The sequence below is a fragment of the Ochotona princeps genome, chromosome 5 (genome assembly GCF_030435755.1).
Source record: "Ochotona princeps isolate mOchPri1 chromosome 5, mOchPri1.hap1, whole genome shotgun sequence".
In the NCBI taxonomy this organism is placed as follows: Eukaryota; Metazoa; Chordata; class Mammalia; order Lagomorpha; family Ochotonidae; genus Ochotona; species Ochotona princeps.
The window spans coordinates 46,479,577-46,493,829 of record NC_080836.1 but is presented as its reverse complement, the minus strand read 5'-3'; the positions used below and the strand labels follow the sequence as shown (position 1 = coordinate 46,493,829).

The window sequence follows — 14,253 nt, the reverse complement described above, 5'->3', positions numbered from 1 at the left end:
GATTTGTTTTAAATGCAATTAGGACATCTTGATGATAATGTACCCCAAACATCCAAGGAGAATTAATCACAATAGTGTATTTCTTTAGCTCTACAATCAGTACTGGGATTGTAGGATGTAATTTTGTATTTCCCTGCTTGATGTGGTTATCCTAAACGCTTTACAGCACTGTTACAAGGAAGTTTTATATACCAGTTAGGCTTTGTGCCAGTTAAATTCATTCAAATACAGAACTTACCTCTCTGGGTTTGAAATGGCTTATTGCCACAATAGAGAAACAAGAAATGCTATGAACACTATTCTTTCATTAAATGTTGCTTGCATGCACAGTTAAAAATTGTGTTTTTCTCTACTTTAGAAAACTGCTTCAGGTAGAATTGTCAAGTCGAACAGTGCTACAAACCAGTGTGCTTTTCCATTTGGAGGCAGAATCATGATTATTATCTTGATATTTTCCGTTCTGAATCTGCATTTAAACAAGATGTGCAGGTGATTCACAGTCACAGGAGTCTAGATAACTGTGGGCCACAATGTTGTAGCTAGATGTTGGTAACATTTTGGATTTCTCTGTTGAGATGGAAGTATATTTTTATTCTAAGAATAGCTAAGGACTTTAAGCCAGCCTTATAGCATTTTGGAATGGTGCATATTGTTTCATATTTTGTGGCTATTATTATAAGCACTTTTTAATGATGTTGGCATATATGTAAAATGCAAATATATATTTTTGAAAACTAGACCTATCAATTTTACTTTAGCAAGTTAATAAAAGAGGTAGATTCTAAGCCCTTGCTATCTATTGGAGTTATTGCTTAGAAAGCTTACAGCAGCAGCAAAAATGGGTATGCTCCCTGCCCCTCAAACAATTAAGTCAGACGGTGCCTAAGGAATTTCACTCATTTTAAAAATTATTTTTAGATATTAATTCATTTGAAAGGCAAGTTGACAGAGAGAGGTTGGGACAGACAGATGTTCCATCAGTTGGTTGACTCCCCAAAGGCTGCAGCAGTGAGGGCTGCACCAGGCTGAAGCAAGGAGCAAAAAAATATTCATTTTTTTCTTTTCTTCCAGATTCTCAACCCTGGCCATGTAAATGATTTCTGGCATAAATCAGTTGGTAAAGCAAACAGTACTCTACAGAGATAAAAATCTCCTTATCCTGTGCTTTTCCTGTGCTCACTGAATTGTTCTGACATTCCTAATCTATCCTATCTCTGGCCTTCAGAGAATCCAGTATTCATAGATAGCAGTGGGATAAAATATGCTATGGTGGCTGACTTGGGGACAGAAAGAAGAGTATACATAGGTTCATTAAACTCTTCTGTCAACTGCAGTTAGAGGTGATCGAGTTGATTTCATAGGTTGGGAGCCACTGTACTGTATGTTATACTTGCCTGTGTCTAAAGGTTCTCTGAATCCTAAACTCTAGAGTTTGAGGGACACAACTACATCTTGTCTGTGGGCCTATGCCAGAGTTTGTCTGTAGGATGAGATCTGTAAAGCCTGTAGAGCAAGATCTGATGGAGTTTCCTTTTTAATGATCAACCAGTTGTCAGCATGTCTGCAGAAAAGCATGAAGATTGTGAAATCTACCTTCACTTGACCTGGATGCCTCATTTATTCTGGTTGTCTTGTATGCTTATTCTCCATTGCCTACTCCATGAATAAGCCAGAAAAACTGGTCCGTCTTTCGGTCTTTCTTTTTTTCTTTCTTCTTTCTTTCCTTTCTCTCTCTCTCTCGTCTATATTTTCCTCCTCTTCTAAATGTGTTTCTCTGACCTTTTTGTATAGTCTGCAGGTGAACACTTTTGTACTCCAAGACTAATTTTCAAATGTCTATCTCTAGCACAGAGCTTTCCCCTAATTTACAGTTTGTATATTTGTTTGTATTTGTGTAAATAAAATGGAAATCCTCTTTGAAAGTCCTGTTAATATCTCATATATACCATTTCTAAAACTCAACCAGTAATCTCCCTAATTCCTAACCTGAATCTTTCTTTCTTTCTGTATTTCATGGCTTCAAAATGTCCATCACTTTATGGAACATTTTCTTCCCTTTTTCTTACCAAATCCTATTGCTGTTTCCAAGACTGTCTTCACTCATTCCATCAAAGTGGCTTCTATTCAGTATCCGTCACCTTGACTGGATTGAGAAACCTGTTATTTTCCTAAAATATAAATGTGATTAAGATCTTTCCTCCAAATCATTCATTTGTTCCCAGTTCCACCATTTTGAACCAGATTGGTGAATTGTGAATTCACTGGCAGATACACAGTAAGCTTTTCATGAATGGGTCTTTTTGACTGATCTCCCAGCCTCAACTGCCATTCCCTTCCCTGTGCCTTCTGTTGAACTCCAGGAATGACCTTGTCTTTTCTTCTATTCCTTTGCCTCTTCCAATTCTTCTGTCTTCCCTGGCTTGTATGTCTGCTTAAAATTTGCTTATCTTAAACGATTCTGATTATCAGCATTGTCTGTGGAGATTTTTCATAACCTGTCTCTTGTCTCTTTGCTGCTATGAGAAACTTTTTCCTAGCTGTCTTTCTACGATACTTGTATAATCTGCTGCCTTCCCACACAGGTCACTGCTTTGTGGTTGCCTGTTGATTGACCACATTTCATGCTAGTCTACTTCTAGAAGGTGATGGCTATCTAAGTTTGTACCACTGTACAGCGTAACTTTTTTTTTTTTTTTTTTTTTTTTTTTCAATTATTTATTATTTAACTTCAGTAATTACATTGTATTATGTGACACAGTTACATAGATACTTGGGTTCTCAGCGTAACTTTTTATACAGAAATTACACAACTGTAAGCACATGGTTCTGCCATATCTTATGTTAAGGTCTTTGAAAGGGTAGAGTCAAATTATTCTTTATATAAAACTCTTAAAGCTTAAAGATAATAGAATCCCATGGACAGCATCATAATTGAGGTTTTTTTTAAGATTTATTTAATTTTTATTGCAAAGTCAGATATACAGAGAGGAGGAGAGGCAGAGAGGAAGATCTTCTGTCCGATGATTCACTCCCCAAGTGAACGCAACGGCCGGTACTACACCGATCCGAAGCCGGGAACCAGGAACCTCTTCCGGGTCTCCCATGCGGGTGCAGGGTCCCAAAGCTTTGGGCCATCCTAGACTGCTTTCCCAGGCCACAATCAGGGAGCTGGATGGGAAGTGGAGTTGCCGGGATTAGCACTGGCGTCTATATGGGATCCTGGTGTGTTCAAAGCGAGGGCTTTAGCTGCTTGGCTACTGCGCCGGGCCCATAATTGAGTTATTTTAAGGGTCAAACTGTGCATGCTATACTGAAAAGATTAGATCCCATTGGAAATACTGCATGGAATTAAGTGCTGCCTGTTTTGTTTATTCAACTTTGAAATTTCATGCTAAAGGCCAGAGTCATCTTAGAATTTTACTTTACTTATTTTCAATTTAGCAATGACTTTGCAAGAGACACTGAATAATGTGTCAAAGTTAATTTTTATTGCTATAAATGACATTTGCTTTCAAATATGTCAAGACTTTAGGGAGAACATGCATTGTTTTTAGTCTTAGTCCCTGCCAAACTTGACTGGCTATAATGATGAATAGTGTGTAGTTGTGTATTGAGACCCTTTACGTTATATTGCAGCATCATGAAGAAAATTAGTCTCCACTGTGAGTCAAGCTCTCATCACTGTCCTTTTCATTCCTTCTTTTTCTTTTCCTTTTTTTTAAATTTTTCTCTCTCTTTCTTTCTCTCTCTCTTTTTTTTTTTTTTCCTGCTTGTGGCTCAGATTTGGGCTTAGAAATTGATTGTTCCATTCTTACTGTTAGTTGCAAGCAGAGTTTTGGCTTGTTTTACCAAATTAAATTCTCATTTTTTTCCTGTCCTGGAAGCCAAAGTGACTGCATTTAAAGCTAATGCATTTTCTCTTTGGTATTAGATTCTGCATCTGTGTGAGCCATTCCAACTAGCTATTGTATAAGAACTAAGTGTGCTTGATTTTTCTTGTCCATGGGTTTGTCAGTATTCACAAGTACTATTAAGTTAATGCTAGTTCTGTGATTTGTGGAGCTGCTGTAGTACTTTAATAGCTTTGGTGGGAGTGATTGTTCTCTTGTTGAGGGAAGCTTCATTGAATGATGGCCACTACTTTGGAGGGATGTGTGGTAGCACCTGTCAGCGCACCTTGCTTTCTGTGACTCCTACCTTTTTAAAATATTTTCAGGAAAGTTATTTGGCTCCTTAGTTTCTAATAAAAAAAGTTTTTAGAACCCCAAATTCTATTTAAAAGAAGTAATTTTGTACATATCATAGAGTAGATGTTAGCCAGAATAAACAAAGAATGTATTTTCTACTAGAGAAAAACCCTGAAACCTGATATTTTCCAGCCCCAAGAGATTATGGCTAATTTTAGCAGTTGTTTTTGTACAGAAGTGTAATGTTCTTGAGAGCAAAGTGTCTTTTTATTCTTGTTAATCATAATAGCACATTGTTTGTACTTGACTTGCAGTTGTTGGTTGAATGAATGGATTGAACCATGCCTACTGGAATGAATAGCTACTAATACCATCTACCATTTCTGTTTATAGGCATTACCATTTAAAGAAATTTTCTTGCCAGCAAATCTATGCTAAAAAAGATAAGTAACAGAGGAAATCATAACTGTTATTTGTCAAGTGACAAGCTTTTAATGTCAGAATGGCTCACCTAAAGCGCCTAGTCAAATTACACATTAAAAGACATTATTATAAAAAGTTTTGGAAACTTGGTTCAGTAATTTTTATCTTTGTAATAGTTTTGATTTTAATTCAAAGAGAAGTAAGTGTTCAGTATTCCAAAGAGGAATCAAGAATTGAAAAAAGCATGAAAAAAAACAAAAACAAAATGTTTAATTTAATGCTGGAAGCTGTAAACAATATTAAAGATGCAATGCCAAAAATGCAAATAGGAGCACCTGTCAGGCAAAACATTGACGTTGGTGAGAGACCCTGTTTGCAAGGATATTACACAGCTGCAGAATTGAAACCTGTTCTGGACCGCCCACTTCAGGATTCCAATGCACCTGGTGCTTCTGGCAAAGCCTTCAAAACAACCAATTTAAGTATTGAAGAACAGAAGGAAAAAGAACGTGGAGAAAAAAAACACTGTTTCAATGCTTTTGCAAGCGACAGAATTTCCTTACATCGTGATCTTGGACCAGACACTCGACCTCCTGAGTATGTTGAAAAATATTTATTATTTGTTATTTGTTGCCCAGGGCTTATGGGGTGAGAAACATTAGCTAAGGAAGTTGCTTGTTCTTTAGTCACTCCAAGGTAGAAGATCTGCAAATGCTGTTTATTCGGTCTTTTTTTTATTTGCTGCTATCATTATGCTTACATGGTGAAGCAGTGCAGATATGAAAAATTGTTAGCTTACAGATTGGAAAACTGGAACTCACCATCAAATCTCTCTCTACAAGGAAATAAATGCTTTATCCTTAAATGTGTATTGTTCTCATCTACTTAGGAGGAAACATCAAACAGTTCTTTTACAGGAAATGTAGGAGGATGAAGGAGTTGTTTTCTTTCTGTACAAATTGCTAGAGAATACAAATGTTAAAAAATGTGCTAAGATTGTGATACTATTAGCTGATAGTAGTCTTTGGGTTTATTAACTGAGTCAGACTATTTGGCTACTTTCAGTGCATAGTTAAAATTCATAATTCCCTCTGAGTTGGAAACTTTTCCTTGAGAGAAACTATTGTTACAATTAATATTCTCACCGTGAGTTTTGCTGACGAAGTTTTTCTAATCTGTGGAGCTGACTCCCGATAGCTACTGTGAGGCCAGCATTCTTTTCCGTTGAGTCACTTGGTTCACATGCTTTTCTGTAGTACACAGTATTTTGATTAATGTTCCCTTCCAAGTTCTATTATACTTTCTGTTTATCCTTAGCCATTTTGTTTTATTTTGTTTTATGTGAGGTAATGTTCATATGCTATGGTTGAGCTGTCGTGGTTAAAATGCATTCCCGAATTTTTTTTCTAATGTTTGGTTTTTTGAAAGTCAGATTTACCTAGAGAAAGATCTTCCATCCAATAGTTCAGTTCCCAGATGACCAGAACAGCCAAGACTGGGCCAGCCAAAGCGGGGAGCCAGGAGCTTCTTCTGAGCCTCCACATCAGTGGTGCGATCCCAAGTAATTGGGCCATCCTCTGCTGTTTTCCCTAGGCTATTAACAAGGAGCTTAATAGGAAATGGAGCAGCCAGGACTTGAACCTGTGCCCACGTGGGATGCCAATGTTGCACTGAAGGTGGCAACTTTGCTTGCCAAGCCACACTGCTGGCCTCAAATTCCAGCATTTTTAGGGCCTCGGTGGATTTTTGAAAGAACAAGACAGGCAAAGAATGCCTACGTATTTTGCTTTCTGGAACAACAGAAATACATTTGGCAGTGAACCCAAAGAAAGGAATATTAATAGATTATACTGTATTGTTTCACTCAAGTTGTCTAGATTTATAATTAGGAATACCTGCTCAAACTTTATTTTTCTAATGTAGCAATTATACTGAATTCTGTTGCTTGACTCCAGTTCCTGCCATCCATGGTCCATTACTCATTATTTTTAGAAAATAATTATTCAAGAGGCAGAGACTGGTAGAGTTCCTATTCTCTGATTCACTATCCCAAATGCCTGCATACAGCCTGTGCTGGAAACTAGGCCGAAACTGGAAGCTAAAAACTCCCTTCCCATGTGGGTGGCAAAGAAACCAATTAGTTAAGCCGTCACCACTGCTTCCCAGGGTCTACATTAGCTGAAAACTGGAGAAGGGAGATAGATTCCAGGCATTCCATTGTGGGATGTGGGTGTCTTAACAGGTTGAATGCTTGTTCCTTCTCATCATTAGTTTTGTAACTTTTTTATGCATTTATTTTTATTTACTTAAGAGAGCAAGCAAGCACCAAAGACATCTTCCATGGCTCTTCCCAACTGCCTACAGTATCCACAGCTGTGTCTAGCTAAAACCAGGATACTAGAACTCCATCTAAATCTTGCACTTGAGTGGCAAGGACCAAATACTTCAAGCCATCATTTTCTGTAGGATACACATTAACAGGACAGTAGATGAGAAGTAGAGTAGCTGCAATGATTCTGGCATTGCAATGTGGGCTGCTTAGGACTATAACTGTGACTTAAGCTGCTGTGCCAAATACCACCCTTCATTTTTAAATAAGTGAAGAAATGTGTATAAAATATTATAACCCCCCCCAATGTGGCATTAAGAAGATGCAATAGTTTTCAGTAATGTAGATCCTTAAGAAGTTAAAAATAACTAAGCACATCAGGTATATTTTTGTTGGAGTTGAGGATTTAATTGTTGATTAATTTGGGTAGGATTTTATAGAAGTTTTGAAAATATATATACTTTGTAACATGTATCAGCAAGGAATATGTTTTCTGAAAGAATTGTGAGGTCATATGGTCAGGTGGTTAATTTAAACAAGTTTCTGTAAATCAAAATTGTCAAATACTTTGGAAATAAATAATCACATTGGCAAGTTACTTTAATTGATTTAAAATTACATGAAGTGATTTTTGGGCCCAGCATGATAGCTCAATTAACTAATCTTCCCCCTGCAAGCATCAACATCCTATATGAGCATTAGTTCATGTCCCAGATGCTATACTTCACATCCAGCTCCCTGCTTGTGGCCTGGGAAAGCAGTGGAGAATGACCTAAAGCCTTGGGACCCTGTTCTTGGGTGAGAGACCTGGAGGAAATCCTGGCTCCTGGTTTTGAATTGGCTCAGCTCCACTGTTGGGCCATTTGGGAAGTGAACCAGTAGCAGAAAGATCTTTCTTTCTGTCTTTCCTCTCTGTGAATATGCCTTTCTAGTAAAAAAGCATAAATATTTTAAAAAAAGAAATGATCAAATTGAATGTGTTTAAAAATAAATAGAATTAACAAAGCCATGATGTGAAATTTTATGGTTTACATTAGTGTATAACATGATACTTTTAACTGATATTAGTAGTTATAAGCTAAGGAAATACACTCTAGCTTAAGCTCAGGGAAAGCCCGGAAAGATTAAATGGGTAACATTCTGTTAGAATGAACTTTTATGCAGTTTTATACCTTAAATATTCAAAACCTTTTAGGTATTCTTGATAAATACTATATTCATTACCCACATGGCAAATATAGGAAAATCCGAATTTCCATCCCTCCGCAAAATGCTTGTAAATATATATATCATGAAGAGTCTCTGTTTTTTTCTTAGAAAAGGAAACACTGTATTATTAATTTTCATAATTTTATTTTATAATTTAAGTTTACATGATCTTATACATTATATACAGCTTTTATTTATGTATTTATAGTTATTCAGAAGTACTTGTATATGTATGAATCAGCAGTTTGTATTGAGCTTTATTTTTAATTGGCAGTTCTTCCAAAATTCAGTTCAGAACAGATAATTTGCTTTCTGCCTCTGTGAGGAAGAATGTGATAAATCATGCATCTGTGTCACTTTCTGAAATCAAAGACACTACGAATAAAGTCACTTGTACCCAGAACCACACTCCCCTTTTTCTACTCAGTGTTGTTGACACACTATCTTGATACTTTATCCCTAAACTGATACCCTTTTGTCACTACAGATATGCAGTCTAATGTCTTGTTGTAAAAGGATATAAGACAAGTCAAACTGTTCTTCTTGCAACCATATTGTAAAAGTCATGAGCAAGAGAATTTGTGGATTTTTTTTTTTAGGGTGGCTTTGCTTGCATATGACACTGGGTGGTGGGGGCAGAATTGCCCCCATTGCCCTGGCAGAGCAATTGCAGTGTGTTAGGCGCTTATCTCCCCCAGTGAATCATTTTGCTTCCTTTTCTTTGATTTAAGACAGCACTGGTTGATTGTTCGGTGTATTTACAATGTCTTTTGACTGCATGGGAGGGCTTTGCAATCTGTTGTCCAAAACGTTCTATAGCTATTTATGGTTTTTAAAAAGATATAATTGCTTTATTTGATCCATAGAGCACATGTGACTTATTTTATGTGCTGGTATTTTGGAGCCCTTGCTGTATGTTATTTCATGTGTTCCTCAAGAGCCTGGGAATGGTACTCATCTGCACTTCCACAGTATCAAAAGCAGTGGCTGTGCCAACTCCCTCAAACCCAGTGGCTTAATATGAAGACAGGTTCACTGAGGAAGGCATCTTCATAAAAGTGAATCTGGAAGCTGTGATTAATTTTTTTTTCTTTTACTAATGTGTAACACCACTAATCAGTTGAGTCAAGGATTTCTACCTATTTAAATGTTTGCGCTGGTGACAGAAGCACTGGACTTTTCATTTTAGATCTTTTTTAAAAAAGATTTATTTATTTATATTGGAAAGTCAGATACACAGAGAGAGGAGAGCCAGAAAGGAGATCTTCCATCTGCTGGTTCACCCCCCAAGTGGCTGCACCAGCCGGGGGTGCGCCAATCCGAAGCCAGGAGCCAGGAGCCACTTCCTGGTCTGCCATCAGGTGCAGGGTCTCAAGGCTTTGGACCTTCTTAAGCTATCGTGCCAGAACCCAGATCTTTATTTTTAATTTATAACTTTTACAATTAAAACGTTATTTGAGATACTCTCACACACACACAGAAAGAGAGGTGTGTCCTGTTTGCTGGTTAACTCTCTAAATACCTACTAGTGCTGATGCTGTGTTAGGGCCAAAGCCCAGGACTAAGAACACTGTCCAGGTCTCCCACAAGGTGGCACACACCCAGTCCTTCGATAAATCAGCGCTGCCACCCACAGTGCACATTAGCAGTAAGCTGAAAATAGGAACCCAAGATGAGAATCAAACCAAAGTATTCAGGCATCTTAACTAGGGTAAAGGCCTATCCCTGTAAATACTTTTCAAAGATAAATTTAAAATACCTGATATTATGTAATTTAACTGTAGACTGGATTATTGGAGCATAATCTTCAATACAGAAAGTGGCAATATACATTACACACTGAGCAAAGTATCTGAGATGACCTTTTACAAAAATGGGTATTTACTAAAACTGCACAGTCTTTCAAAATTTTAAATGAAAAAGCTGGATGTCTCCTTGGAGAAAGAAAAAAATGTGTTTCAGCTAAGGTTTAGTCATTTATGTATGTGCCTTACAACTCACAGTCATTGCTTAAAGCCTTCTTTGTATTTAAAATGACATTACGGAAGTTGGTTTTGATAGTCTGTTCTAACCTTTGACGTGTTGTAATCCATGTCAGTGAATGTGATTCCAGGATGAACAAAGTTACTTGTAAAGGATTTGTTTTGATCTCTGTACATTTGATAGTATTAACAATATTTTACATAGAAACTGTTTGCTATTGTTTTTCAGTGATAAAGATTGAATGCTGATCATTTTAACAGTGGGATAACTGAGATTAATGCCATTTATAACTGTTCTTCTACTTCTTTGACTTCTAGATGTATTGAACAGAAATTCAAGCGCTGCCCTCCCCTGCCTACTACCAGTGTCATAATAGTTTTTCATAACGAAGCATGGTCCACTCTGCTTAGAACTGTCCATAGTGTACTCTATTCTTCACCTGCAGTACTGCTGAAGGAAGTCATTTTGGTGGATGATGCTAGTGTAGATGGTAAGAAACACATGTAAATTAGGTTGTGCAGTAAATCCACGAGGTGGGATCTGTCTGCCCAATTGTGTTGTATTCTGTATATTGTGTTAGAGGTTGAATGTAATGTGACAGGTGGAAACGGAGTCCAAGAATTCCATCTCCAGGTATTTTGTAGTACAGAAGGTGATGAAGGATATATTCATTCGTAACGTTATCTTCCTCAGTGAGAGGCTTTTATTGTAAGGCACAGTGATTGGAAGCACAGACTTGAGCCTCAAGGCTGGTTGCTGTGCCTTGGGTCTCACCAGCCATGGACTTTGGATAAATTACATCTCTGCCTCACAGTCTTTATTGATAAATGGGAATAATGCTGTATTTCATCAATTATTTATCCTTAGTTTATAAATGACAAAGAAGAAAAAATATCCATTGGCAGTTAATAAATATGCATTACCAATTGTCTGACTTAGAACTGAGGAACCAAATAGCATATATGCATAGGAATTTTTTTTAAAGATTGAGTTGAATAAATAACATAAATTAATTAGTAAAAAGTATAAGTGATTGCTAAAAATCATTAAAATGTCATTATTTTCTGTTTAATTTTGGGTTTTTAAAATATTACAGTATTGTTTACAATGTTAGCTGAATTCTTTAGTGCATAACCACTTAAAATTACTAATTAGAGATTACATACTTTAAATTTGAATCACAAGGTTAATATAACAAATCTTCCAGTTTACTAAGTTTTGGTTTAACATAATGCAGAGATTAAATGTTTCTGTGATGGTGCAGTTTATTCTTGAATAAACCTTTATTTGTAGCTAGATTCCTGAAAGTCAAATCTTAGCTCTAGCACAAAGTTGTTGTTTTCCTGTCAAATAGGAATAAGACTAATCAAACTGCCAAAATTGTTAGCTGGAAGATACATCATTATATACATGAAAAAAGAAAACTGTTCTTTTAGGTGACATTCCCACCATAAGATGTCAGATTCCAGCAATAGTGAATGAGTGAAAACATGAAATTATTGACCTAGTTTCTTTCTCTGGATAATGCTCAATGTTTCCATGCTTTCACAGTTGAACATCCCAAGTGTATCTATGTTATGTTCTCAAGTTAATTTAGGATTGGGGTAGAATCAGAGATTGTGGACCTGGTATCAAATCTATCGTTCATATGGAAGCATTTTACAGTTGAAGTCCCCTGGAGTCAGGCACACGTTTTAATCAGCTGATTTATTTACTGCTTGATTTGTTCTGCATTTTTTCTTTTTTTTTTTTTTCCTAGTTGAACCACAGTCCTTGATATTTTAAGTGACATCTAATTAAATTCTGCACACTTGGTAGCTTAAAAAGAAACTTTTAGCTTAGAAATCTCACCTTGCTTTTTTGATTTCTAAAGGCTTTCCTCTAAGATTATCTTTATTTTGTTTGGTTTTCTAGTGAGTGAGTGAGACAACAGAGATGTGGTTGATCTTCATTTAACTATGCAAACTAGGTTATAGAATTAAAGAAATGGGAATGAAAGGCAGTGTTCATTCACTCTCTTCCTGTTTCAACCATTACATTTTCGCCTTTTGAAGCACTGTCCAATTAACTGTATCCATACCAGAAATCCTGTTTTTGAATTTAATGTTTTCGCATATTTTTGTTTTAGCCTATTTCTTTTACCTTTAAAACTTCATTTTATTTAAAATTTTTTATTTGAAAGGTATAGAGGGAGGATAGAAAATTGATTTTTAAGGACAGTGATGGACTATATACATTTTACTTAACATCTTTTTGTTCACTCCAATGTATTACTGTGTACAACACTGTGATGAATATTTTTGTTCTTACTGCATTTTTCTTCTTTGCAGTGTACCTTTTTTTAAAGATTTTTTTTTTTTTTATTGGAAAGGCAGACATACAGAAAGGAAAAGATACAGAGAGGAAGATCTTCCATCCACTGATTTGCTCCCTAAATAGCCACAACAACTGGAGCTGAGCCAACCTGAAGCCAAGAGCCAGGAGCTTCTTCCTGGTCTGTGCCACAGGTGCATGGTCCCAAGGCTTTGGGCCATGCTCTATTGCTTTCCCAGGCCACAAGCAGGGAGCTGGATGGGAAGTGGGGACACCAGGATTAGAACTGGTGCTTACATGAGATTCCTGCGAATATAAGGAGAGGACTTAAGCCACGAGGCTGCCATGCTGGGCCTTGCAGTATACCTTTAATAAGAACCTTAGGACTACTGGGCAGAAGGAAATGACTGTTTTTGTGATGTTTTATATCAACAATAGCTTTGAACAGTTTTCTAGGCAAGAATTATCTTTATCTTTAATTTGTTGGACTGAGTTAGTCAGAGATATCTAAGGAGTACCCAGTGTAGAACATGTGTCGCTTTTGTGTAAATGAGCCTTTGACTAAGTATAGAGTCCTTAATTTCAGTTTGCTTAAGGAAAAGGTGCAAATATGTGGCTAATCAGGAAATGAATGAAGTAAAGTTCAAAACAAAGAACAGTTAACATTTTTAGAGCATAGACCAGGTAGCAGGCCCTCTCTTAAGTGCTCTGTTTGGGCAGTAATCTCTCATTTTATCCCTCCAAATGTCTCTTGTAGTGGTCAGTCCTGTTATTCCCATCCTAGAGGTAAAGCAGACTGGAATAGTTAAAAAATAAAAAAGTGCCAGTGACCTATAGTTGAAAGTAATGCTGTCTAAAACTCAACCCAGGATATTTGATTTCACATAACTTTATGCTATATGAAGTATATTACTCTGCAGTATGTTTGTATAGGACTGTCTTAAACTCTTACCTCACGGATGTTTAAATGTGAAGCAACCCTCCTCTTTGAAGAAAAAATATATTTTTTCCTTTTCCATATTTTTCTATATGTATTTATATTTCATAACAGGAAAAGTCAAAGTCAGATTTGACATGAGCACATATTCACCCCAGCCTCTTCTCAGATCTATTTGAGGCTGTGTTCTGGGACCAAGAGGGACATTGGAACAACCATACTATGTGCTCAAGAAGTTGTTGAAAAATGTGGCTTACACATGATTGTGTGAACTGATTTTCTTTCACCTTATCTTTCCACTTTTGCTCATTTGCATCTCAGAAAAATTGAAATATTGACTATCTTAGACAGCATTACTATATTTTTACCTATGTTTAACTTTGTTCCCGATTTACACGTCTTTATTATTTTCATATTTTCTTTTTTACTAAAAATAATTCTGATAAAAGATTCCAAAGTTGTTGGATTTTGTTTTGTTGACTCTAGAAATCTTCTCAAATTGCTGTAGCCCTGGACTTTCTTACCTTTTTCTCAACATTTTGATCCTAAATTATTTTGATCAGTAGTACCTAAATGTCAGAGAATCTTTTTTGATACTTAGTGTTTTTCTTTAAGGTTTCTGGAGTTAAGTGCAATTTTTTAAAAATGTTGAATGCCTGTTGGTCATACTGTTTATTTCACTCTCAGAGTCAGTATTCTCAGATCCCTAATGGGTCATCTTAGATCCCAAGGGCCATTCTTTCTCTCAGGTCTCTGTAAATGGTATTCATTGATATGAAATGTACATAGTAAGTATTTGTTAAGATATCACGTGTCATATTGCTTTTGCTATGATATGCATATCTTTCCTTTTTTTCCCAGGCAATATCTAA

General features: G+C 36.4%; 1 protein-coding gene across 1 annotated transcript in view; it reads left to right on the top strand.

The window, feature by feature from the left end:
• The window catches only part of GALNT3 (polypeptide N-acetylgalactosaminyltransferase 3), a 45,020-nt gene that overhangs the window by 14,427 nt on the left and 16,340 nt on the right, over positions 1–14,253 (top strand). Inside the window, exons 2-3 of the mRNA XM_004577102.4 lie at positions 4,581–5,207; positions 10,449–10,621. Of these exons, the coding sequence (XP_004577159.1) occupies positions 4,690–5,207; positions 10,449–10,621 (691 nt within the window). The 5' untranslated portion in view covers positions 4,581–4,689. The remainder of the gene's footprint in view (positions 1–4,580; positions 5,208–10,448; positions 10,622–14,253) is intronic.